The sequence below is a fragment of the Leuciscus leuciscus genome (genome assembly GCF_965113295.1).
Source record: "Leuciscus leuciscus genome assembly, chromosome: 23".
Classification (NCBI taxonomy): Eukaryota; Metazoa; Chordata; class Actinopteri; order Cypriniformes; family Leuciscidae; genus Leuciscus; species Leuciscus leuciscus.
In genome coordinates this window covers 10750869-10776846 of record NC_138747.1, presented here as the reverse complement: position 1 = coordinate 10776846, position 25978 = coordinate 10750869, and the positions used below count along the sequence as shown (strand labels likewise).

The window sequence follows — 25978 nt, the reverse complement described above, 5'->3', positions numbered from 1 at the left end:
ACATCCCTTGTGTTGTAATCCCATCATGCCATTCCTTTGTGTTCATAATCCATGCTGTCGCCCATCCCGGTTCACAGAGAACAGACTTAAATCATAGTTTGATTCAGCCACAGTTCTGGGATGATGATTCTCATTTTTCACAGATGTTAACCATTATTAAAAGTGAGGATGGTGAACTATGGTCAGTTATTATCTCTGATTATTTCTTTTTGGCTTTATGTATATTTTTCTCTTAATCCAATAAAGCCTTCTGTATTATACTTTATATGGAGTCCTAGTGGAAGGCCATGGTGGAGATACTAACAAGACTAACAAGGTACCGATAGATCCAGTGGGGAGATTTTAGAAAGAAGAATTATTGGCAGAGAAAGCGAGGCAGACACATCAGGGCAGGGCCGGCTGGAATCAGGCGAGACAGTCAATCCAGGACAAATAATCTCATCAGATTGGTCAGGAGAACCCCACAAAGATAACAGCTCCAAGAGAGACACAGCTGATGTAGTGGGCACAGGACAGTACATGTAGCTTGGGTGAAGCCGTCACGGCAGAAGGTTTGGGCGGAGCCGGCAGGGCAAGCAGTTTAGGGGGTGACCTCTGTGGCCATCGGGGAGAGCAGGAAGCTCTAGGTCCACCAGATTTTGGAAGATGGAGGAAGCCTTTCTCCTCTTGCTCCGCACACCGACCGAACACAGCGACAAACACAGACAGAAGAGCGTACGGCCCAAGCCAACTCGAAACCGCACGCTTGCAAGATAGAGCGCGAGAGAACAGGAGAATACTCATCCTGTGCGCTCGCAACAGAATATCAACACTCGTAGCATGAATGTCCGAATCCGACACAGAACCGAAATAAAACAAGACCGAAGTGCGAGGGTCCGAACACCACACTCCGCACTCAAGATAACTCACAAAAATGCAAGTGGTTTTAGTCTTTATGACTCATAAAAATCTCCATTGTGGATGTTTATGATAATGCTAAATGCATAATAATGCTAAATAAACAATTATAGAACTACACTAAGTGCTCTTGTGAAATAATCCCTTCAGCTATTAAAATTGTGCATGTTTTTTCCCCAGACATATAACACAAATGCTCAGGTACCAGACAGTGCAGGCACTGCCACAGCATATCTGTGTGGGGTCAAAGCCAACGAGGGTACGGTTGGAGTGAGCGCAGCATCTGTAAGATCCCAGTGCAACACCACTCAGGGGAACGAGGTCACCTCCATTCTTAAATGGGCCAAAGACTCAGGTGAGATGCTTTGTTGAATCCTCTCATACAGCAGCTATAATGCCTCTGTCCCGACTTCTATTATAATTAGAATATAGATGATATATTTGTTTCTGGTCTTATTTTTTTAATCTTATTTTTGCATGAATGAAACAAAGGTGACACTTGCACAAAATAAACCCAGGTTGAGCAGATAAAGGATTTCAGAAAGTGGGAAAACACGTCCTTATCTGAAGGAATAGGAATAAATGAGAAGAGTGACAGTTTGACTGATGAGCGCAGCACGCAGGCGGCTTTCTCATATTTTATTCTCATGTTGAAAATAAAAACAAATGAAGCGTTTTATAAGACGGAAGTCCTCCGCTGAAGGTAGAGGTGAATGTAGCCGAGTGGAATTTGCACAACATGACCAGAATAAACATTTTAAAATCCAGCTGAGAGGTTTAAAAGGCGGACGGTCTAATCAGTGTCAAACTGATAACCTGACCTGATGTGAGTACAGGGGAAAATGCTCTCTCACTTGGGTGCTTGTGTTCAGAGAATGCATTTAAATAGTGTACCATACAACTGCTTGACCTTAGCCAGACAACGTGGCTTTAAATCAAGCTGTTTCCTTGTCCTGTACAACATTTCTAAGCTGATGCAGTGCATCCTTTAGATAGTTTTCTGCAAGTTAGTCTGTTGATTAAATATCCATCATTTAATCAGTAGATAGACCAGGAAAAAAACAAGTAATCAACTAGAATATAGATATAGTATCTGTATTTTTCCCCAGGCAAATCAGTGGGAATCGTCACAACTACAAGAGTGAACCATGCCACTCCGAGTGCCGCGTATGCCCACTGTGTAGATCGGGACTGGTATTCAGACGGGGATATGCCAGCCGAAGCACTGCAGAGTGGATGCAAAGACATTGCCAGGCAACTCTTTGAAAATATCCCTGACATTAATGTGAGTTTTCTCATGATTTCCCCCCCAGTTTTATGAATTGGTTTTATATAGTGTTGTGTTTGGTCATTCAATGTCTGTTTCTGTTAGTATTGTGTTTCTTTGCCTAGTTTTATTCCACCATGGTATATGTTAATATATATTAGTAATAATAATAATAATAAATATTTAAACAAATAATGTATTAAAAACAAATAATAATAAAATAACTTAAAATATGAATTATTATTATTATTATTATTATTATTATCATTAAGCATGTATTATACAATTTAATAATAATAAATATTTAAAATAAAATAACAAAAAATAGTATTGTTATTATTAATAATAATATAATAATAATTATGGTAAAATAATTTATAGATAATATTTATATTTTAAAAATGTATTATTATTATAATCATTTATAATAATAATGATACTAGTAATAATAATAATAATAAATTATATTTTTATTAACATGATTTAATATTAATAATAATAATTATTATTATTATTATTATTACTGTGACTATTATTATTAATATAATTGTCATATTGTAAAATGTATTATATAAATTAGATATATTTTAGTAACATTATTTATTATTATTATTAATATATCATTATTAATAATTATAAGAACTATTATTATTGTTATATAATTTTTAAACTATTAATTACAAATTATTTGAGTAGCATACATTTTAATAGTGCAGAATCTTAAATATTTCTACTGTATTTAACATCATAATGTTTTTACATTTTCAACATCTTAAACTGTTTTGTTTAATTTTGGATTTTCTTTTAGACTGCAGTGTGTACAATAAATGTGTGATGTTTTTCTTTTGTTCTTCATTTTGGATGGGCAGGTAATTATGGGGGGTGGGCGGAAATATATGTACCCCAAAAACACACCAGATGTGGAATACCCAGGAGACAAGAAAAACAACGGTACACGCAAGGATGGCAGGAACCTTGTGGGGGAGTGGACTGACAGAGTGAAGGATAAGGTGAAAGATGAAACAAGGGAAAAACAGGGCACTTCATTCCATCTTTTCATTTACAATGTCATGTTCAATTCATTTCAGAAAAAAAAAAAAACGATTCCACGCTGTGCCTTTGCTGACAAATCTTTTTTTTTATTTTCTTTCTTTGCTTGACTCTGGCAGTGTATTTGTGCTCTTTTGATGATGCCCTCTTTATTGACTTCCCTGAATCTGAAGCTCTTGAGGCCTCTAAAGCAGGCTTTACAACTGTGCACTTAATAACAAATGAAGACAAATTTGTACTTGTTGTGAAACTGGATTATAGAGATTTGGTTGCAGGATATTGGATCAAAGCTTTGTTATACATTCTATAAAGCATCTAAATATAAGATGGTACTGCTATTTCTCTAACCTATTTGTTGTTTCTCTCTTAACCTTTGCGTAATCAGAGAGGTTACTATGTTTGGAACAAGAAGGATCTCCTTTCCCTGAATCCAAATAATGTGGATTATCTGTTGGGTGAGTTTTATAAACATTCTAGTTAAGTGACCTTTTTTGAGATAATGTTTGGTGACACTATTTTAAGGTGACTTAGTTACACGTTACTACATGTATTTACTATAGTAATAACAGTAAATTATTGCAACATAGGGATCCACTGGAGGCAAGGTTATTGACAACCCAGGTGCAGTTTATTACGAACAAGATCAAACATGAAACAAAAACATGGCGTGGCATGAAAACTCAGATCATGAAAGACAGGAACATGAACATAGACTTACAACCAGAGATAAAAGGAAACAATATTTGTCAAAGACACATGACAAACATGAGGGCTTAAAGGGGTGGTTGATTATTATGATTTCACTTTTTTAATTTTAGTTAGTATGTAATGTTGCTGTTTGCATAAACAACATGTGCAAAGTTACAATGCTCAAAGTTCAAAGCAAAGGGAGATATTTGCTTTTAAAGAAATCGTTTTTTAAGGACTACAACAAACGGCTGGTAGGCTTCCTCCCGGGGTTAGTGACATCACCAACCCTAAAATTTACATAAACCCTGTCCCCGGGAACGCGATTTATAGATTATCATGACAGAATATGCTTATCAATGACTGGATGATAACACATAAGGTACATAAATTCATTAACTAACCATTCAGAAATGTTGTCTACATGTTGTCACTTCTTCTAGTCTCTCCACCTTTGTCTGACTCCGGTTTGAACATAAAAGGCTAAAAGTTTTAGAAATTTTCAGTGCATGTCTGTGTGAGGTAAACGGACATGAGCTCTTGAAGCTCCGCCCCCTGTGCTGGGAGCAGCAGCTCATTTGCATTTAAAGGGACAGACACAAAAACGGTGCGTTTTTGCTCACTCTCAAAAAGTGAAAAGACAAGGGACACCTGTGAACAATGAACAGACGATTAACCAATGACAAGATACATGGCAGGATCACATGACAAACAGGGAATCACATGACAAGACACAGAAACATGACAATGACATGAAACATGACCAAAACAAGACCAAATCGTGACATTTATGCATAATTACAAGTAACTAACCATAAACAAAACTCTTAACACTTACCATAACACTATAGTAAGTACATGTAGTTAATTAATACTACTCAGTACTTATTTGAGTAAGTACACCGTAACTACGGCTTCTTAAAATAAAGGATTACACTTGTACAGTGTTGCAGTGTAATTATATATTAAAGTACTGAGTAATATTAATTAACAACATGTACTTACTATAGGGTTAGGGTTGGATTAAGGTTTGGGTGAGGGTTAGTTGCATGTAATTATGCATAATTTTCTGTTATTTCTTTGATAAGTACATGTAACAAGGACACTGTAAAATAAGGTGTAATAAAGTTTAACCCAATGTTTTACTGAATTCCTGCTCTATTTCCGCTGCAGGTCTGTTTGAGCCAGGAGACCTGTCCTATGAGCTTGAGAGAAACATAGAAACCGACCCTTCCCTCACTGAGATGGTAGACGTGGCCATTAAGATCCTGAAAAAAAATGAACGCGGGTTCTACTTGCTGGTGGAAGGTAAAATATACTGTACATCACTATTCATTAGACCGCCGATGTGCAACGGAAGGACATTTTAACATCTAATTAAACTAGTATCAATTATTTGGCATTTTTTTAGTGCTGGGAAAGCTATACGACTCTATATGCAGTTGTGCTCAAAAGTTTACATACACCTTGCAGAATCTGCAAAATAGCTGAATTTATAAAAATTAATCTGTTTAAAAGTTTACACACCCTTGATTCTTAATACTGTGTTGTTCTTTTGTTTTGTGATGGTTGTTCTTGAGTCCCTTGTTTGTCCTGAGCAGTTAAACGGCAATGTTCTGCAGAAAAATCCTTAAGGACCTGCAAATTCTTCAGTTTTTCAGCATCTTTTACATATTTAAACCCTTTCCAGCTGTGACTGTATGATTTTGAGATCCATCTTTTCACACCAAGGACAATTGAGGAACTCAAACACACCTATTAAAAAAGTTTCAAACATTCACTGATGCTCCAAAAGGAAACACGATGCATTAAATTGTACTTAATTTGTCTTCCGGGAAACATGTAAGCATCTTCTGTTGCTTCGAAGGGGAGTGCTAAATGAAAAATATATTTATATATATTTAAACAAAATATGAAAAATTTGGACATCTTCATCCTGTTCAAATGTTTTCACCCCTCTGGCTTAATGCATTGTGTTTCCTTCTGGAGGAATATATATACATTACACACACTCACACACTCACATACACACATACATGTCTATATTACTAACAGGGGACGATCGCTCTACACTGGCCAAGAGGGGACTAGTGTTTCTGGTCATTTTGAAGAAACAAAAATGACATACCAAATTTTCTTTTAAGGTCTTTTTTCATAATATAACTTTAAAAATGCATTTTTTTTTTTATTTAAAAAAAACATGCCAAGTTTGGACCTGCAACTCTGACCGATCTCTACCTATCGAACAGGGGACTCCCATAGCCTGCATTGGAACTGTGTGTGTGTGTGTGAACAGTAAAGTGAACTGGCAGTGAAGTCTGTCTTCATTTTGTAACTTATACTAATATATATATGAAGAGCTCAGATGCATCTGAAAATTTCTTCTAGAATGGTCATTTTTATCAAGCTCGTATATTTAAGTTCAGTAATTTCATTTAAATGACAATTAATAGGTAATTTTCATTGCCATTTAAGTGAAATTACTGAACTTAAATATACACACACACAAGGTGTTTCTCAATGTCAAGGATACTTCCTTGGCAGGACTGGTCCTTCCAAGTCACTTCCTTCAGAGGTTAGGCGAGGCTCCTCTTTAGCATTTGGAAAACACGTTTTTCAACGGCTCTGGAACAGGCTAGCAAGTGCACGTCATTACGTCAGTGAAAATGAAAAACAGAGCGTTGCTATGGACGCAGTTCTGTTCACTCAGGCAATATAATCGTTTTTAAATCAATAAACTCCTTTTTAATCATATTGATTCTTTGACTGTCAAGTGTGTTTAAACAGTGCGGGTCAATTTGACCCATAACATAATGGATGTAATTATTTTTTAAAACAAATGTTTGGTAACGTAAATATACTTACATTTGAAAGCATATTGCCCCGTTAACGCTCCGACTCCGTTAATGTCCGACATTTAGAATTTTTAAAAAAAGATAGCAAAGCTGCGCGCATAGGATTGTGGGTGATTTGAGAGCGCGAAGAGGGCGAAGGCTACACATATGCATCCTTTCCTGTATATGGGATATTTTTCGAACGAAGGACTCAGTCCTTGGTTGAAATTCCGAGGATCCTCGACATTGGAACAATCCTTCGACGGATGTCGATGACGTAGCATCCTCGAAATTCTGGCTTCCGAGGATCCTTCCTTGACATTGAGAAACGGCTACAGTTCCATTGCAGGCTATGGGAGTCAAGGTTTTTTTCGTAAACGAAAAATGAAACTAAGACAAACTATTGGTCAAAAAACATTTGCGTAAACTAAAATAAAATAGAAATTTCAACAAAAATGAAAAACTAAAACTAAACGAAACTAATGACAGATGTCTCGAGACCTTGCACTTTTTTCCCATTCCACTGCCCGCGTCTTTTTTCCGTTTTTCCAAGCAAAACCGCTTTCTGTGTGAACCAGCCTAAGAGGCAGAAATAGCCAATTAAATATTTCTATCATGACTAGACTTTATGCAAATACAGCTGTACATTAAGGCGAGACACTACAAGTGAATAGGGTAAACATTTTAACTAGCAGATATCACCATGAAACTTTCCCAGTTGATTACATACATTAAGATGAGAAAAAAATATATTACAAATTTTCTGTAATTTAATGTTTAAATATGCAAATTAGGCAATATTTAATTAAATATGTGCTAATTTGCAGTATAAATCTGAGTATTGGATAAAGCCAGGTTAAAAATATTTTTTTCATTGTGTTCACATATTAGATGGGAAAAAAATTACAGAGGGATTTATGGATATCTACTTTTGTTTTCCTGTAAATCAGAATATACTGTCAATAGCCTTAAAAAAATGATTTTCGCCATGTTTTTTGGAATAAAATGTTATATAAATCAGGCTAGGCTATATAAATATAATAATATATTTACAAATCCCTCTGTAAATGTCTTCATAATATATCTAGGTACAAGACTGGACAGTTTGGTGTATATAGGTGCTACTGAAGTGGAGATTTCAGACTTGGAGTATGAGAGAAAAATAATTTTGAGAAAACGGGCTTTAAAGATTTATCATCAGCCAATTAGATCGCGCATTCAGTCCTTTTACTTTCACAATTGGTTGCTGATAAAAAGGAAATGACCATATTTGGATCCGACAGCATTGTACAGGAGAGAGAGAGCTTTCCAGCGGTGCATGTGATGACAGGGTGCCGGCAGCGATCGCGGAGCAGCATGTTGATTAAAGGAGAACTCCGGTCAATTTTAACATTGAGCTAATTTTTTTGTAAATTTGGAGTGCTGTCAGTACAGAGAACAACGACAAAAATCGGTGTTGCCTACACCGTGTTATCCTCTTTTTAAAATTTGCACCCTATTGACTTCAATGGGGCCAGTTTTAAACCTGCTTTTAGCCTCTTAACATCCTTGATGTGTCATTACAAGTGCCCAGCCATTGTGAGTGATTCCTTCAGAGTGAACGCGGTTAATCTGACTGCAGTAGATGTGAAAGATATTAATAAAAATGATGTTAATTCAGCCAGCGCACATTCACGCGCATAGGTTTAGTATCTATGATCTATGATCACGCGCGTGAACTCGACAATCAACTACTGTGGACTTCGACCAATTTTACAGACCGATTTTACAGACGCAAACAGACAAAGTGTAGTAAAATAAAGACCTAAGTGTGTATTTCGGACTTTTTTTCTCCACAAGTCTGAAAGAAGACAATCAAAAAATCTCAAAATTGACAAAAAAAAAAAAAAAAACGTTTTTGCCTGCTGTGTCTCGCCTTAATTCCAGGTAAGATAACCATCTCATGTGAAACAAAACCACACATATTAGATTAGATACCACACTGAGCAGAAAACGGAAAAGTAGAGTAGAAGTAGGCCTATACTAAATGTCTGGTCTGAATAGAACATTTGAATATGAGTATAACTATGAGTATATGATTTTAAACGATGCAATAGACAAAAAGCATAAATGTATCAATACAAGAATAATGTTTGAAAGGATTAATCATAGAAACAACCTTAAAGAATAATCATAATAATCATACGCATATTTTTTCCCCTTTTCTTATACACCATGTTTAACAAGATTACATTTTTTTATATGAATGAGTATGAATTAATCATTTGTACTTTTTAGTTGCGTATGTTTGGTTCTTTGTTCATCCTCAAACTATTCTTTTATTTGTATTATTAAGAGGTTTTCACAAGAGTTAACTGTAAACTGCAAACATTAAACTTTGCTGAAATTAATTGTCTTTAACTGGAAGTGTTCTGTTAAAGGAGTCATGACCTGTAATTTTCACTTTTCCACGAGAAAAAAATGTATGTTATGATTGCCTAACGATTATACACTGGCCGGGAAGCCGATATTTAAAAGTGAAGCGTTTGTTTACCCCTGGGTTCGTCAACCAGCCCACGTGCACGCGCACTCAAATACGTGATGTTAATTTCTGCGCCGACTTGACGTCAAGTCGGCGCAGGATATACCATATATGGACACCGCAGACCTATGCTGCAGGAAGCCCGCCCTGACCCTCTCCCCCTCATATTCAGTCGAGCGCCGCCATGAATTCCGATTCGAAGTACGCACTCGACCGTGAAAGATGCAGAAACGTGGTGCACATGTGAGTTTCTCTGTTGTTGACTGCCAGAATCAACATGGAAATGTTTTTTCTCTTCCAAGAACGGACCAAGCTATCAGGGACCAGTGGATTAAATTCATTTTTAATGACGCGGTTCCTACAACCCTTCCCACTGGCTTAGGTGTCTGTGCTAAACATTTTACAAAAATTGCGTTGCAATGATAAGATCTTTATTCACGCGATCAACAGACTGTCTGTCATCTGCTCAGTCAGTGCTCATCATGCTGCAACCTTTCATGTGATGGAATAGATTTAAATATAATGCTTTAAACGATACTTTTCACGATTTGTTCATCTCGATAGCTGTAATAGTAAAAACGTAGTAAAAGTTTTCGACAGAGTTCATGTAATACTACTAGCTATTTCATATGCAAGCATGTCAGCCAATCACAGCAGTGGGCGTTTGCACTGCAGTCTCACAGCAGACACGCCCCTTAAAACAGAGCGTTCAAATCTGAGGCTGAAATTAGGCTTGGAAAAATGGCTTTTATTTATAAATTATGACAATTTTTGATGTAAAAATCATACTAACATTATAAGGGCACCCCAGGCAACATTATAAAATAATAAAACAATCCAGTTCATGACTCCTTTAACTCTGCTAAACTATAAATACTAAAGCTAAAACTGAAACTAAATACATAAAAACTAAATAGAAATGTGTTCACAAAATAAAAACTAAACTAAAACTTACAAAACCATTAATGAAACTTACTAAAACTAAACTGAAATTTGAAAATGATATTAAAATAAAAACTAATAAAAAAATGCCAGACTACAATAACCTTGATGGGAGTCCCCTGTTGGATAGGTAGACATCTGTCAGAGAGTCCCCTTTTGGCCATTGTAGAGCAATAGTGCTCTGTTAGTAATATATACATGTATGTGTGTGTGTGCAATGGCACATAACAATGGCAAGTAAATTGTTAGGGACTGCATAACCAAGCATAGAAAGTATCTATGAAGAGAGAGCGTTAAATAAGAAAAATAATATTATGAATAATTTTCATGAATGAGATGCTTTTGAACTGTTGCATATATGTGTGTGTGTGTGTGTGTGTGTGTGTGTGTGTGTGTGTGTGTGTGTGTGTGTGTGTGTGTGTGTGTGTGTGTGTGTGTGTGTGTGTGTGTGTGTGTGTGTGTGTGTGTGTGTGTGTGTGTGTGTGTGTGTGTGTGTGTGTGTGTGTGTGCGCGCGCGCGTTTGGGCATGTTTGAAAATACTTGAAAGTTCAGTAACACTTTATAATAACTGCACGCTATTAATCATTAGTTAAGCATTAATAAACAGTTAATTCGTAATTTATAAAGCATAGACATTAATAAGCAGTTTATAGATAAAGCTATAAATGCTTTATTCTTGTATAAATACTTTATTCTTTATTTAGAAGCATATCTTTAATGTGTTTAATAATTGTGTTTTCATACTTTATTAATGATCAATTTATAATTTCTAAATGAAGTATAGCATTATTTACAAAGCAGTTGTTTAGGTGTTGTCAGTGGTTCATAAGATCACTTAAGTGGAAGTAAATGTTGCAAATTCAGGTAGTTATAAAGCATTTAGTAGTGGTCATTTAACTATTTTTGTGAGCTCATCTAAAGTGAGGACTAGTTATGCCTTGTAAAGCATTTATAAAGGAGATTTAAAGGCTCACTGATCTTCTAAACAGAAAAAGGAAACAAACACAACACAGTGATACAGAACATACAAATATTTAACTGAGCCTTTAAATCTCCTTTATAAATGCTTTACAAGGCATAACTAGTCACAATGAGCTCACAAAAATAGTTCACTGACCACTACTAAATGCTTTATAACTACTTGAATTAATCATGAATTACAGGAGAAATACATGTTAATAAACCATTTATTAACACATTAAGTAACTATTACTAAATGTCTGAATAATAAGATGTATGAAGGTACATAGAAATAGTTTATTAATCATTTACTTACACTTTCTAAGTGATCTTATGAACCACTGACAACTCCTAAACAACTGGTTTGTAAATAATGATATATTTCATTTAGAAATGATAAATTGATCATTAATAAAGTATGAAAATACAATTATTAAACACATTATAGATATGATTTTAAAACAAGAATAAAGCATTTATAGCTGTATTTATAAACTGCTTATTAATGTATATTAATGCTTTATAAATGAATGAACTGTTTACTAATGCTTAACCAATGATTAATAGCGTGGAGTTATTATAAAGTGTTACTGAAAGTTCCTCAACTAAGCAGCCAGTTAAACAGCAGCTCTACAGTCTCAGAGCCTCTCTAGGACAGCAAGACATTCAAACAATAGAGAAGTGTGAACGATATGGAAGTAAAATAATGTCAAATGTTTTTGAAATAAAAAGCCTGTTGAATTGCACTACTTGAAAAAAAAAATAGGCATTGCATTAACCATGCTTGCATTTTAATGCATTGTATTTTTAGTGCTTACATTTTTATGGGCTGAAATTCAACATGGTTGAAAATTTAAGCTGTGAATATTTCAATTAAAAACATTTCAAACACCTTTTCATTATTAAAAATTCAATAATCCATATTCACCTTTCATATTTCACTTCCAAAATATTCAAACTGTTTAAAAATTCAACCAATAATATTCAACAGGCAATTTTCGGTCCATTTTATTTCGCTTTGCAAATTCGCTTCCACAAATTCAGTGGTTCAAATTCGACAGGAAATTCAACATTGACGTCCAGGAACTGCAGGAAAAGCAGTAGATTGTCGAGCATACTCTCCATCTGCTGTTAGTCGACCTCACCAGCAGATGGTGCAAAAGCGCGTGTTGAAGACCAGCAGCAGTTAGAACAAGTCATTCATTCATAAAACTCATTTACAGCAATGTAAGTGTATTTGTGATTATTATGACGGCTGTTTTATGTTAAATTCAGTGTCTTCACGGTTACTTTTCCTGTGTAGCCTACATGCATCTTTCTCTACCGTGAAAGAGATTATAATGTTATTCCCCGATGCGGATATCCAATGTTACATTTTTGAGGTTGACATATATTTCTCTTGGTTGTTTAGTTGCCTTAATTTTATATTGTGGCGATGTGCTGCATGCAGGCTATTAGGGTTTCCCTCAATACTTCAGGATTCCCCTGCTGGACATATACAACGCTTAACGTAGCTTAATGGACTACAGTGATGTAAAAGACCAAACTCGCAGGCAAGCAGATGGACTCAGAATAACGCGCAAAGCTTAATGCTGAGCGTTTCCCAGTGATAGATTGGCATACAGATGGCTTGATGTTGGAGATTCGCACATTTAGGGACCGTCTCTAAAGTGTACATACGACTTTGGTATACACGTTTCTAACTCCGATAGCATTTGAATAGAACGACTTACAGTCATAAAACCAACTGTAGGCTAAAGTGTTAATTTAGTGTCAGGCATAATGTGCACCCTTTGGATTTTTGATATTTATTCAAATAAATGTAAGTTTGCTATTGAAGTTAGACGTGTATGCCAATGTTGTATGCAACTTTAGAGACGGTCCCTAAATGTGCGAATGTCCAATGTCAAGCCAATTTTACATTTAGTCATTTAGCAGAAGCTTTTATCCAAAGCGATTTACAGTTAAACTAACAACAGGAGGACAATATGCAAGTGCTGTGACAGTTTAAGCTAATGCAATACACGTATGCATACTATATGTATGTGTTGATTTTATGCCAGTATATCACGAAACGCTCAGCATGAAACTTTGCGCGTTAAGCTCATATTCTGAGTCCATCTTCTTGCCTGTAGCCTATATAATAGCCTACAGCCTACTTCCCTAATAAGGTGCAAGATTGGTCTTTCATATCACTGTATCAACGGAAGGGAAATCCTTGAGTATGAGGTATTGAGGAAAACCGATTATAATCCTGTTCATGGTAGAGAAAGCTGATGACATGTAGAATAGGGAAAGTAACAATGAAGTTATTGAATGAAACATAAATACAGCTTTTGTGTGTTTATCATCTTTTCCGCATATACTGACACAGATAATCATTTTCATTTTATGAATGAATGTCTTCGTCAACAACAAGCGCGTTTGCACCATCTGATGGTGAGGTCGACTAACAGCAGATGGAGAGTATGCTCGGCAATCTACTGCTTTTCCTGCAGTTCCTGGACGTCAATGTTGAATTTCCTGTCGAATTTGAACCTCTGAATTTGTGGAAGCGAATTTGCAAAGCGAAATAAAATGGACCGAAAATTGCCTGTTGAATATTATTGGTTGTATTTTTAAACAGTTTGAATATTTTGGAAGTGAAATATGAAAGGTGAATATGGATTATTGAATTTTTAATAATGAAAAGGTGTTTGAAATGTTTTTAATTGAAATATTCACAGCTTAGATATTCAACCATGTTGAATTTCAGCCCATAAAAATGTAAGCACTAAAAATACAATGCATTAAAATGCAAGCATGGTTAATGCAATGCCTATTTTTTTCAAGTAGTGCAATTCAACAGGCTTTTTATTTCAAAAACATTTGACATTATTTTACTTCCATAGAACGACGTGTGTTAATGGGCCATTGCAGTTCCTGCTCCAGCCTACAGGAGCGCTGCTGAGTAAGGACTTAAACACACACACACATAGGTCCCCACTTGGTAAAAAATGTAACAAATTCACCAGAGCGTTTTTTAGCTGATTTTAAGCATGACCAACAGGGGATTTGAAAAATGTCCCCACTTGGCTCGGCGGTCCCCTGTTGGTGAGTGTGTAACGACACCAAGATCCCCACTTAGATAGGTAGACGAGTACACACAGACACACACACACACACACATATATATATATATATATAGTATGTTTGTGTGTGTGTTTTAATTAAATATTTGACTATATTACCAGTTTAAAATTTATTTAATAAATGCAGTATTTGTGTAGCATGAAAACAGCAAAGACGATGATCAAAAAAAGATTAAAAGAAATTCAAAGAAAAGAAAAAACAAACAAGAAAAATAAAAACACTACACCGCTACAAACATAGTATAAACTGCAGTATTTAAATATTCGTCTCATTAAACATTTGGATGGTGACAGAGTTGAATAAATTCATTGGAATAATTCATTCAAATTCATTTGTTGATTGCCCCAGTTTGGTCATAGATATACAATGTGACAATGTCAAAATCAACCACTTATTAAATATTTTTAAATGAATTGAATGCATTTTAAAAGCAGCACTATAACATCTCAGCTGCTGTCAGGTACTGGCACTATAACAACCCTTTAATCTACTGTAGTGAAAGATATTTACAGAATAAATGTACTGTATGTCTACATGCTCTATATGAGACCTCTGACCTCTGACCAGGTGGGCGCATTGACCACGGACACCATGAGGGCAAAGCGAAGCAGGCCTTACACGAGGCCGTGGAAATGGATCGGGCCATTACTCGAGCTGATCTCCTCACCAGCGTTTACGACACGCTAACCGTCGTCACGGCTGATCACTCTCATGTCTTCAGTTTTGGAGGTTACACACCACGGGGAAACTCAATCTTTGGTAGGCACTGAAGGCTCAAGGCATGTTGGGAGCACTTTTAATTACCGAGTGATGTCTTGGTGGTTTATGGCCCAGACTCAGAGCTTTCAATATCCTTTCCGCAGGTTTGGCCCCCACTTTGAGTGATATTGACCAGAAGCCCTTCACATCCATTTTGTATGGAAATGGCCCAGGGTTCAAGTTGGTTAACGGTTCTAGAGAAAATGTCTCAACTGTGGACTACGGTAAGTAATAACAGGTTTATCGCTTCCTGGTTCTGCCCCGGGGACCTACTTTTGGGAGACTTGGAATGCTGGGTTCCCTTTCATTCGGTCACGTTCGACATCACAACGTTCTTTCCTCTCTTCAGGGAACGACATAACCGAGATTATTTACTTTTTTTAATTATTCTATGGCATGTTACTTAGCCACTAAAACATAATGTAAAAAGCCTATACTCCAGATGGTGTACATTCCATACAATAAGGGTGGGAAAACAGCTCTGATGTTGATGTTAATCTTGATGGATTGAAATGCTTACAATTCATTTTGAGGACATGGAAAGAGCCTGCTTAGAAATCAAGTGGGAATATAGCGTATTATAGATTTGTGGATCTGCTTCTCTCATCCTGTTTCATTGCAGTAAAGGTTAAAACCTTGCATTCAGGGTTTTCTTCATGGATAGAGAGATGGAGCAGATGTAAAAATCTAGTTGAATGATAGTAAAGTGAATCTCTCTCAGTTCCCACCACCCATTTTTCTTACTCTTTCTCTATATGTTTGACAAGCCATAGAATTATGGCCATTGTTCTGGCTTGGTTCTGGCTTCTTTTCTCTCATTTTCTTCCCCATCACTCTCTCTCCCTGTTTGTCTCATTACTATTCCACAGCATAGGTTTGACTCTTTCAATTTCTGTTTTCACTGATAGAACACAATCCAAAAGCAATGAAGAAAAATTCATTGTCATCCCTACTGTTGACATTCTTCTGGGGATGTCAAATATTCCAGTACAAAGACAGATGGAACTGTACCAATTTTTTATTAGTATTGACAAGTAAACAGCAATATAGAAAACTCACTACTCTTATTTTTTTAATAATAATAACTGTTTTATTTATTACTGTTGACTTGAATTATTCAAAAAATGAAGTGATTTTTATTATTTATTTTGTTTTTTATATTGCTCATATATTGTGATCAATTTTTTTAATCAATTTTTTTCTTATTACTGAGAAATGCTTTCAGGCTACATACTTCTGTTTTAATTTAAATTTGTTAATAATCATATTAATAATAAATTGACCTTAATATTAATTGTAATTTAATTTGAATTTAACTATAATTATTCATATATGAGAAATTAATTGTTAATATTCATATTTAAATAAAGTAGGGTTTTATTCAATATTAATTTATTATTAATTGGAATTTAGTTTTAATATAACACTTATTTCTCTTAATTATTGAGAAATGCTTTCAGTCTACATGCTATTGTTTTAATTTTAATGTTAATATATTAAACTTAATATTAATTGGAATAATCTTTTTTATAATTATTCAATTATTTCTCTTAATCATTGAGAATTTCATTTCATTTTGATTTGTTAATATTCATATTACTATTTAACTAAACTAAGGTGTATCATAAATATTTAAGTTTTTATTTAAAAATATAACTATTCATTTATTTATCTTAATAGTATGTAGCCTGAAAGAATTTCTCTAAAATTAAGATAAATAAATGAATAACTATAAATTAATACATTTATATTAAAACTAAATTACAATTAATATGAAATAGTAATTGTAAACTACTAAACAATTGTAAACTATTAAACAATAGTATGTAGCCTGAAAGCAATAATTGTTTTAATTGTAATTTTTTTATATTCATATTTATATTTAACTAAATGTAAACTGTTCTTATTAAATATTAAATTAATATTAATTGTAATTTAATTTTAATATAATATTAAGATTAATATGAACAAATTACAATAAAAAATGTCATTTTGATATCATGACAACTCTTCTTTCTTCTGCCCTCAGAGGAAAACAACTATCTGGCTCAGTCTGCCGTTCCCTTGCGCTCGGAGACTCACGGCGGTGAAGACGTGGCTATCTTCTCCAAAGGCCCCATGGCTCATCTTCTTCATGGAGTCCAGGAGCAGCATTACATTCCCCATGTCATGGCCTACGCCGCGTGCATCGGCCAAAACAAAGACCACTGCCGTACAAAGTCCGGCTCCTCTTCTCTCAGCCACATCTCCCCAGTGCTGGCCGTTCTTCTTTCAGTCTCATGGCTTCTGTGCTGACCCCTCTTCTTCAGATCATCTCTTATCCTACCGTGATTAGATCGGGAGCTGATTCTCTCAAGTGGAGTTTATGATTTTTTTATGATATGTGATTCGTTTTTAAAGCATTTATCAACTTCAGGACCAATGAGTGGGCATTTTAAAGAGGACAGTTTGAAGAGATTCTGTTGCAATAATGGAAACAAATTGTAAAACGTGGTTAATTCCTTTTACTTGGCATTCAAGTGATATCACACAAGTAAGATTGCTGGTGTACTGAATATCAGAACTGCTGTGATTCAGTACAGAAGCGCAAATGTGAGTGTGATATTGCTGTTCTCTAAAGAACATAATAATGAATAATTGAGATCAAATCTGGCCAGCAAAATTACTTCAGAAGGACGCCAAAAAAAAAATCACGCTTTCTTGTGTCGCAAGGCAACATGCAGATTGACCATCTGTCTGTGGAACGAATTGTTGCTTAACAAGCTCACATTACAGCATTTTACCTTTGAGATTTTGTGAGGTCTGCTGTCACAAGAGATCAGTACTTTTTTTTTTTTTCTTGAAAGAAAGAAATGTTTATTCAGCAAGGATGCATTAAATTGATCAAAAGTGACAAAGAGAGTGACAAAAAGTGACACAAATATTTATACTTAAGTAAAAGCTTTTTTTACTTTCTATTCATCAAAGAATCCCCCCAAAAAGTATCATAGTTTCGACAAAAATATGAAGCAGCACAACTGTTTTTAACATTGATAATAATAAGAAATGTTTCTTGAGAACTAAATCAGCATATTAGAATGATTTCTGAAGGACATTTTGCCATCACAGGAATAAATTGCATTGTAAAGTATATAAAAATAGAAAACAGCCATTTTAAAGCTGAATAATATTTCACAATAATACTGTATTTTTATGGAGACCCTAAAGGGACAGAGTGGTGAAAAAAAAATGGGATGGGAGAAAAAAAAAAATATTTAAATGCTTTGGCATACTCTCACAAATGTTTTGTGTTCCCTTGAGAAACTTTGCATTCACTCGCTAAGAACTTCAAAATTGTGTGCGCAAACGCAAAGTTTTGCAGAGAACGCTCTATTTTTGATTAAATAAATGCAGCCTTGTTGATCCAGTACTGTATGTCAACAGATGATGTTTTTATGAGATTTTGCTCTTTTGGGAAGTTTATGAGATGTACAGAATAATAACAACAGAAGAGTTTGACAGTTGTGTAGTGTGAACTTGGCCTTTTTTAGTTACCTAATATCGGTTGCCCAAAAAGTGTCAGAAAAATAAATAAATTAAATGATTAGAAGTACAACAAGAAGAAATCACAGTCTGTGCTTATTAAAGAAAGATTTTGTAACATATCATCAAGTCTCATGCGTAAATGACTCAAAGGATTCTTTCATTCAGCATTTTTCAATGTTTTTTCCTACATTTGAAATCAAATACAATCTACCTCACTGGCATGTGATGACCAGTTCAAAACTCCAACAAAAGCAAGTCACTCATTTTGAGCAACTATTACTATTGACAAAGGACTAGTCAAGCCACGTTTTCTTTTTTTTAGAGGAATCCCTTGGATGCAAAACAAAAATGTACGTTTAAATTCATTGGAAATGCTTGATTCATTATATTGATTGATCTGAAACATAACTGTATCTGTAACATGTTTGATGATCATCAGACCAAATGTGGTGTATATTTTTGAAATACTGTTAATCTTTCATGTTTTCACATTTTATTGAAATCAGAATCTGAATGTTGGTGCAATCGTTGTTTGTTTGTTTATAGCAGTCTGTGAGTCTCTATGAATGTTGGCAGTTCATGAATAATGACAAACATATGGATTTTATCTTAAGTAAATGAGAGTTTATATTCCTTGGCTATTCACTTGGACCGAAATTCAAATATTTCAAAAGTCATTTAAAAATATACAAAGCTCTGGCGATACAAGAAAGATTTCACAATAAAGGAAAAATGTGTTGGGAAAACCATTTTTGCATGGGTCATTTTGTTTTAGGTGGCGTTCATTCACTGTTGTGGTTATAGTGAAACACATGGAGCTCAGCCGCAGTAAATGGCCCTGAGTGAGCAATATGGGAAAGGAGTCCAACATGACACACTGTGACCACAGTGTTTAGATGCATTTCCATAAAAAACAACACTTATGCAGGACTGCAACAAATTTGTGGTAAAGCAAGTCAGTGGAGGCAGCTTGCAAAATTCTGTCCTACATCATGATTTAGAGATAGATTATAACACACATTTTTATCCTCTCATGTCTGTCCCAGAGTGTGACAAAGCAGCCAAACTCTCTCTCGGTCGGCCTGCTGCTTTAATGAGGGAATGTGATATTTGTATTTGATGTCACCTGAGAGACTACCTCTATGGAAATGAGGGGACATCATGGCCCCAAACTCATCTTCTTTTAGCTTCTTTGACCTCTGTCGGAGTCCCAGTCGAGTTTACTTTATCATCACCTACCCATTTTGCATTACATGACAATTTGCCAAGAGTTTCCCCACCCCCTTCTCCAAGGCTAACAGCTTTTATAATGTACATCTGCCTATATCACCCTGACATTCAAATGCCAAAGCTGTTCATTTCCATAGGCTGAGAGCGCTAGTGTCCTTCTGTCGATAAGGAACAGTGGGGGATGTGGCGACTGAAGTTATCGCTTGACCTTGAGAAACCTCAATTAAACTATTAATAGAAAATATGAAATATAAATATTTATAATATATAACTTATATATTAAAATATGTATAGTAATGTATTATATATAATTTATGTAATCTATACATATTTAATATTTATTTATATTAATTAATAATACGATGCATGCAGGGAAGCTGAAGACAGAAGACTCAGGTTCTCACAAAACACTAATACGTTTAATTCTTACTCAAAAAGCAAGCAAACAGGCAGTGCAAACACATCTCAACATAACAGACTGGACAAAGAGTGAAGGCAAGGGTGAGGCTTAAATAACAAACTGAAACGAGCTAATAAATGACACACAGCTGAAACCAATGAACTAATAATGACGGTAACCATCATTAAAACTAAACAAAGGCGGGAAACTGAACAAAGGAACATGTAAAACTCAGACATGAACAAAACAGGGAAACAGATCACAAACAACAAACATAACCCTGACATAATATATTTAACTAAAATATAATTATTATTATTAAAATATTAAATGCTAAACAATACAAAATATTAGTAATAGTGCTGTAAAATTGATTAATCACATCTAACATAAAAGTTAGTAAATATACTGTATAATATTATATATAGGCTATATATATATATATATATATATATATATATACAAACACACAAACTTTTATGTAAGATGCGATTAATCATGAGTAATCGATTTGACAGCACTATTTACTAAATATTATTATGTTGACATTTCTATTTCTAATAATTATCTAATAATTTTATAGGAGGTTTGAATTTCTATTAACCCTGTTATAATACACATCAAATAGAGTTTAAAACTATATTTTCTTGCAATAAACATTGAATGAACATTGATATAAAAACTATGGCAAATAGTGGAAACAGTAAACATGCTCACTTAAGCTTTAGGTTAAATATTGGCTTGTTTGGGACCAAATGAGGATTTTTACTTTTAGATACTGTTTATATTTTCCATAAAATATTTTTGGTAACACTTTATTTAAAAATGTCAGTGTTACAGTGTAATTATACATTTCAGTACTAATAATAATAGTAATAATAATTTACTACATGTACTTGCTATAGGGTTAGAATGAAAGTTTGGTTTGGGTTAATTGCATGTAATTATGCATAATTTATAGTTATTACTACAGTAACTACATGTAACATGTATCAATTACACTATAAAATAAAGTGTAACCTATTTTTTTAATCATTTTTTCATTGTTTGATTATTTCAAAATAATTTTTCGATAATTGGGTAATGGGCTTGAATGGTTGAGCTGGACCAATCCAGTCAACGTTTGCATAGACAAACATCATCCTATCTAATATTATTCTATTATTAAACATATTGGATTTTGATTATTGATTTTGATTATTGATTGAAACAAAAACAAAAAAACGTGGAATACCATATTGGCAGGAAAGTGCCAGTTACAGATGACCCTGAAGAGAATTTGATCGTATCTTCGAAGCCTCTTTTGGAGCGGCTGTGATTGACATAGTGAATCCATCAGAGGAAGTCTTTATCTGTGAGAGCTGGGAATGAGGGCACTGTCTGACAACTCGCTAGCACGTGGCACCATTGCGACTTTATCTGCTTCTCGCTTTCTCTCCAAATCCTCTTTCCCAGAAAGGACCCTGTGTGAAATACTGCGTCCTCTGCAGAGCTGATCTCATGATCTGTCTTTTTGAGAGGTCTGGCATAAGGCGTCCGAAACTGGGCTGAATAATTTCAGGGGAAGGGGCTTGGGACGGACTCTTGCTCTCTCAGATCAAATCCAGAGAGCAGGGCCAAGCTGACAGCCGACTGCCCTCATAAAAGGAGTGCTGAGGCTGCAACAAGACAGTAATGCTCCCTTTTGCAAAACTCATATCCTTCTTTAACCCCTATTGCTCTCTCCCTGACCTCTTACACAAGCCTTCAGAATGTAGAAGCAGTCATAAAGTGACAATGTATCTCGAACAAAGCATCTAATATTTCAGATCAAACTACATATTTGATTAAATGTGGGCTTTATTGTGGTTTAGCAAACCAAACACAGTAATTTTGTGTTCATACGTCAAAGAAACTATAATATACTGCTAACATGTCATCTGTCTTGATCTATTTTGGATTGCTTTATGATATCCTTGTATGAGGAGTGGTGACGGATCCATGAAGTATTTACTGAAAAAGAGGGCTTTTAAGTGTGTTGACAAAGCATTAGTACTGTACACATTGGTTATGAGAGTTTCCCATAACTTATAAGCTTTTTATGTTATATAATCTTTTTGTCATTTTCTGTCATCTCTGTCCTCACCCAAAAGCTAATTTTCCAACGTGGTCAATACACTGAGAACACATTTTGAAGAACAAATTTTACAAGCAACATAGCAATGAACAACATTATTATTAATTTAATAATTGTATTATAACATACAATGTGTTTAATTAATTCAATTAAATGTTATGATTATATGGTAACACTGTACAATAAAGTTCATTAGTTAACATTAGTTAACACCTTAGTTAACATGAACTAAGAGTGAACAATATTCTTCAGCATTTATTAATCTTGGTTAATATTAATTTCAACATTTACAAATACATTATTAAAATAAAAGGTTGTATTTGTTAACGTTAATTATTGCACTGTGAACTAACATGAACAAACAATGAACAGCTGTATTTTATTTTATTAACTACATTAACAAATATGAATAAATACTGCAACAAATGTATTGCTAATAGTTGGTTCATGTTAGTTAATACATTAACTAATGTTAACTAATGAACCTTATTGTAAAGTGTTACCGATTATATGAATAAGAATGTTATTTTAATAACAAATTATTACTTTTAATTTTTCTTTTAGACTAAAAATATGAAAAATACATTCCAGATCAAGAAATAAAAGACAGATTACAGATATATAATAAAATAAATAATTTCATTCGATTTTTCATTAATAGATTCTGGATCAAATTCTGGAGTCTTGATCTGACATTGAGTCCTGGATTTGTCGAATGTTGATGATATTGTTCTCTTTACTCTTAGTTATGATTTTAGGAAAGAAATGAGTGTCCACATTGACAGCCATGATGAACGTTCACAACACAAACAAGAATACTATCCTCTATCCAGTGCCTTTTTCCTAAGAAAAGCAAATGAACTTCCAAGTAGTTACAGGCATGCAGTTCACAAATATTTGGCTGTCTCATTTGTGACCCTGGACCACAAAACCAGTCACATGGGTCAGTTTTATTTAGATTTATATATCATATGGATAAATAAGCTTTCCATTGATATATGGTTTGTCAGGATTGGACAATATTTGGCCGAGATACAACTATTTGAAAATCTGGAATCTGAGGGTGCAAAAAAAATCGAAACTTTGAGAAAATCGCCTTTATGTCGTCAATTTAAAGACGATCTAGCATGATATCTAAGAGCCTTTGGCATTGAATATCATCCATTCATCAGCTCACATCATTTTAAATTTATACACATAATAACAAGTTCCAGGGTGATTTTTGCCTCAGTCTTTAAATTAATTGAGAAGGGGAACAGTTCTGCTTGGCCTCCCCCACATATTGCTTTGGTTTGTTCTTCATAGGAGCTCAGCATAATGAGAATAATGAGAAGAAATAGCCATAAATGAGTCCGCAGATGAAAAGACATAAAATGAATTCAACCGAACACTTTAGCCCATTCTAAAAGCACATTTTTGAGAAGATTCTTAATGCTATTAAAAGGCCAATTTAGTTTGTCAAATTATATAGTGTTACAATACAAAAGCGTATCATTTTCTAATGCAGATGGAGGTTTTATATTTGATTTAAAACAAATATTTTCAACCCTGCATTTTTAAATGTAAGCACAATTATGCAACCACTAAATCTTTCTATTTACAAGCACAGTTTGCATTCAGTTGGATTAACACCTAAAAGAAACGTGTCTATCTTTTGCCATTACAGACTGGATTTCCCGGCATGATTTCAAGACACTATTCTGTTTTCTGTTCCTCCTAAATCCATCACTCCCAAATCCTGATCCTTCATGGTCTTTTCTTGCTTTTGCACCAAAAGCCACAAGCTTGTAATGGTCATGACTTTTGAAAGATGGGCGAGTAAATCCTTCATTCACACTCAGTGCGTGTCCTTTTTGTGCCAAAAAGGTTCTATAAAAGGAGAACGATTTTTATTATGATATTATTATTATTTACTAACTGTTAAATTCATCAAATTTAATCAAAATAAAAATTGAATTAAAACAAAATGAACTAAATCCATAAAATGATCCCATGGGAATCGCCTGACGGTGACAGAATGCTATTTAGAACCTTTTCTTCAAAGAGTGCACACTGGTTTTATTTTTATTTTACTCAACGAGTAATACATCTTTTGTTTCCTCAGACAGGATCAAACATGTTTACTGAACATTCATTGTCCTGTGTTGGTAGAACTTGTGCTGTAGTTTTAACAATCACACAATGTAGTGGAAAATTACAGTACAGCTGGCATTGGTGTATTGGTGTTTATGCCACAAGTTAATGTTTGCACATTTTTCTATGGTTTTCAGCTTGTGAATTATGAAAGCACAAACACAGGGAATACATGAGGTTTCTGAATGAAAATATTTACCCATCTCATACTTAACCCCTCTGTTTTAACCCTTTAATAGGCATTGGCATCACACTTTGAGCCATGATAATTATGTTAAAATTATTTTTGTGCTCAACTCAACCTGACCCTATTTGCAATGTTATTGGTAGCTAATTGCAAATTACTACAGTTTTATTCCAGGTAAAAGTCACTATAGACTCTATATGGCAATTTATTTTTAACAACCTAGGGTTACCATGTTTTAAAGTTGGCCTAAAGCAGAAGATGCGATTGTATTTTCTTCCATATTGTGGCGAATATAAAGCGGCTTCTCAAACGAGAAAAAAAATGTCGGCCCAGACTTGATTTGGATTTTGACATACATTTTTTAAATAATAATGATGTGCAAGAGTTCATCATTTATAAAAAATAAAAGAATACTGGAATATTCCATTAAATACAAGACATACTAAATACTAATACTTTGACATACAGTGCTATGCATAAGTTTAGACACCCAGGCTAAAGTTGACTAAAAAGAGGAATGAAAAATCATCTTTTGGAAATTGAACTTAATGCCTTAATTAAAAAATTTTGGAAAAATCCAACCTTTAAGGACACCAATTTTCTTTGTGAATGAATAATGTTCTTCCTTAAAATACAGGGTGCATAAGTCTGGACACCCCTATGTTAAATTCCCATAGAGGCAGGCAGATTTTTATTTTTAAAGGCCAGTTACTTCATGGATCCAGGATACTATGCATCCTGATAAAGTTCCCTTGGCCTTTGGAATTAAAATAGCCCCACATCATCACATAGCCTTCACCACACCTTGAGATTGGCATGGAGTACTTTCCATAAGATCATCTCTCAATGCAAATCAAACCAGCTATTAGGCTAACTGAAATAAAACCATGCCAATCTCTAGGTGTGGTGAAGGCTATGTGATGATGTGGGGCTATTTTAATTCCAAAGGCCAAGGGAACTTTATCAGGATGCATAGTATCCTGGATCCATGAAGTAACTGGCCTTTAAAAATAAAAATCTGCCTGCCTCTATGGGAATTTAAAATAGGGGTGTCCAGACTTATGCACCCTATATTTTAAGGAAGAACATTTATTTATTTACGATACATTATTCATTCACAAAGAAAATTGGTGTCCTTAAAGGTTGGATTTTTCCACAAAAAAAAATGTAATTAAGGCTTTAAGTTCAATTTCCAAAAGATTATTTTGTATTCCTATTTTTAGTCAAATTTAGCATGGGTGTCTAAACTTATGCATAGCACTGTACTTATTAATTAAAATACAATTAAATAATTAAAATAAAATGTATAAAAATACATTTATCAGTTTTGCACTATTA

The 25978-nt window shown here is 34.4% G+C and overlaps 1 protein-coding gene across 4 annotated transcripts in view; it reads left to right on the top strand.

The window, feature by feature from the left end:
• Positions 1–19320, top strand: part of alpl (alkaline phosphatase, biomineralization associated) — a 28038-nt gene extending 8718 nt beyond the window's left edge. For 3 of the 4 annotated variants that reach the window (XM_082155024.1, XM_082155025.1, XM_082155026.1), the window contains exons 5-12: positions 1078–1252; positions 2007–2182; positions 3034–3174; positions 3600–3669; positions 5075–5209; positions 14858–15049; positions 15154–15273; positions 17079–19320. In XM_082155024.1, coding sequence (XP_082011150.1) covers positions 1078–1252; positions 2007–2182; positions 3034–3174; positions 3600–3669; positions 5075–5209; positions 14858–15049; positions 15154–15273; positions 17079–17344 — 1275 coding nt within the window. In that variant the 3' untranslated portion in view covers positions 17345–19320. Of the gene's footprint in view, positions 1–32; positions 916–1077; positions 1253–2006; positions 2183–3033; positions 3175–3599; positions 3670–5074; positions 5210–14857; positions 15050–15153; positions 15274–17078 lie in introns of those variants that run through there. The other variant, XM_082155027.1, reaches the window with a different exon arrangement.
• The last annotated feature ends 6658 nt before the right edge of the window (positions 19321–25978 follow it).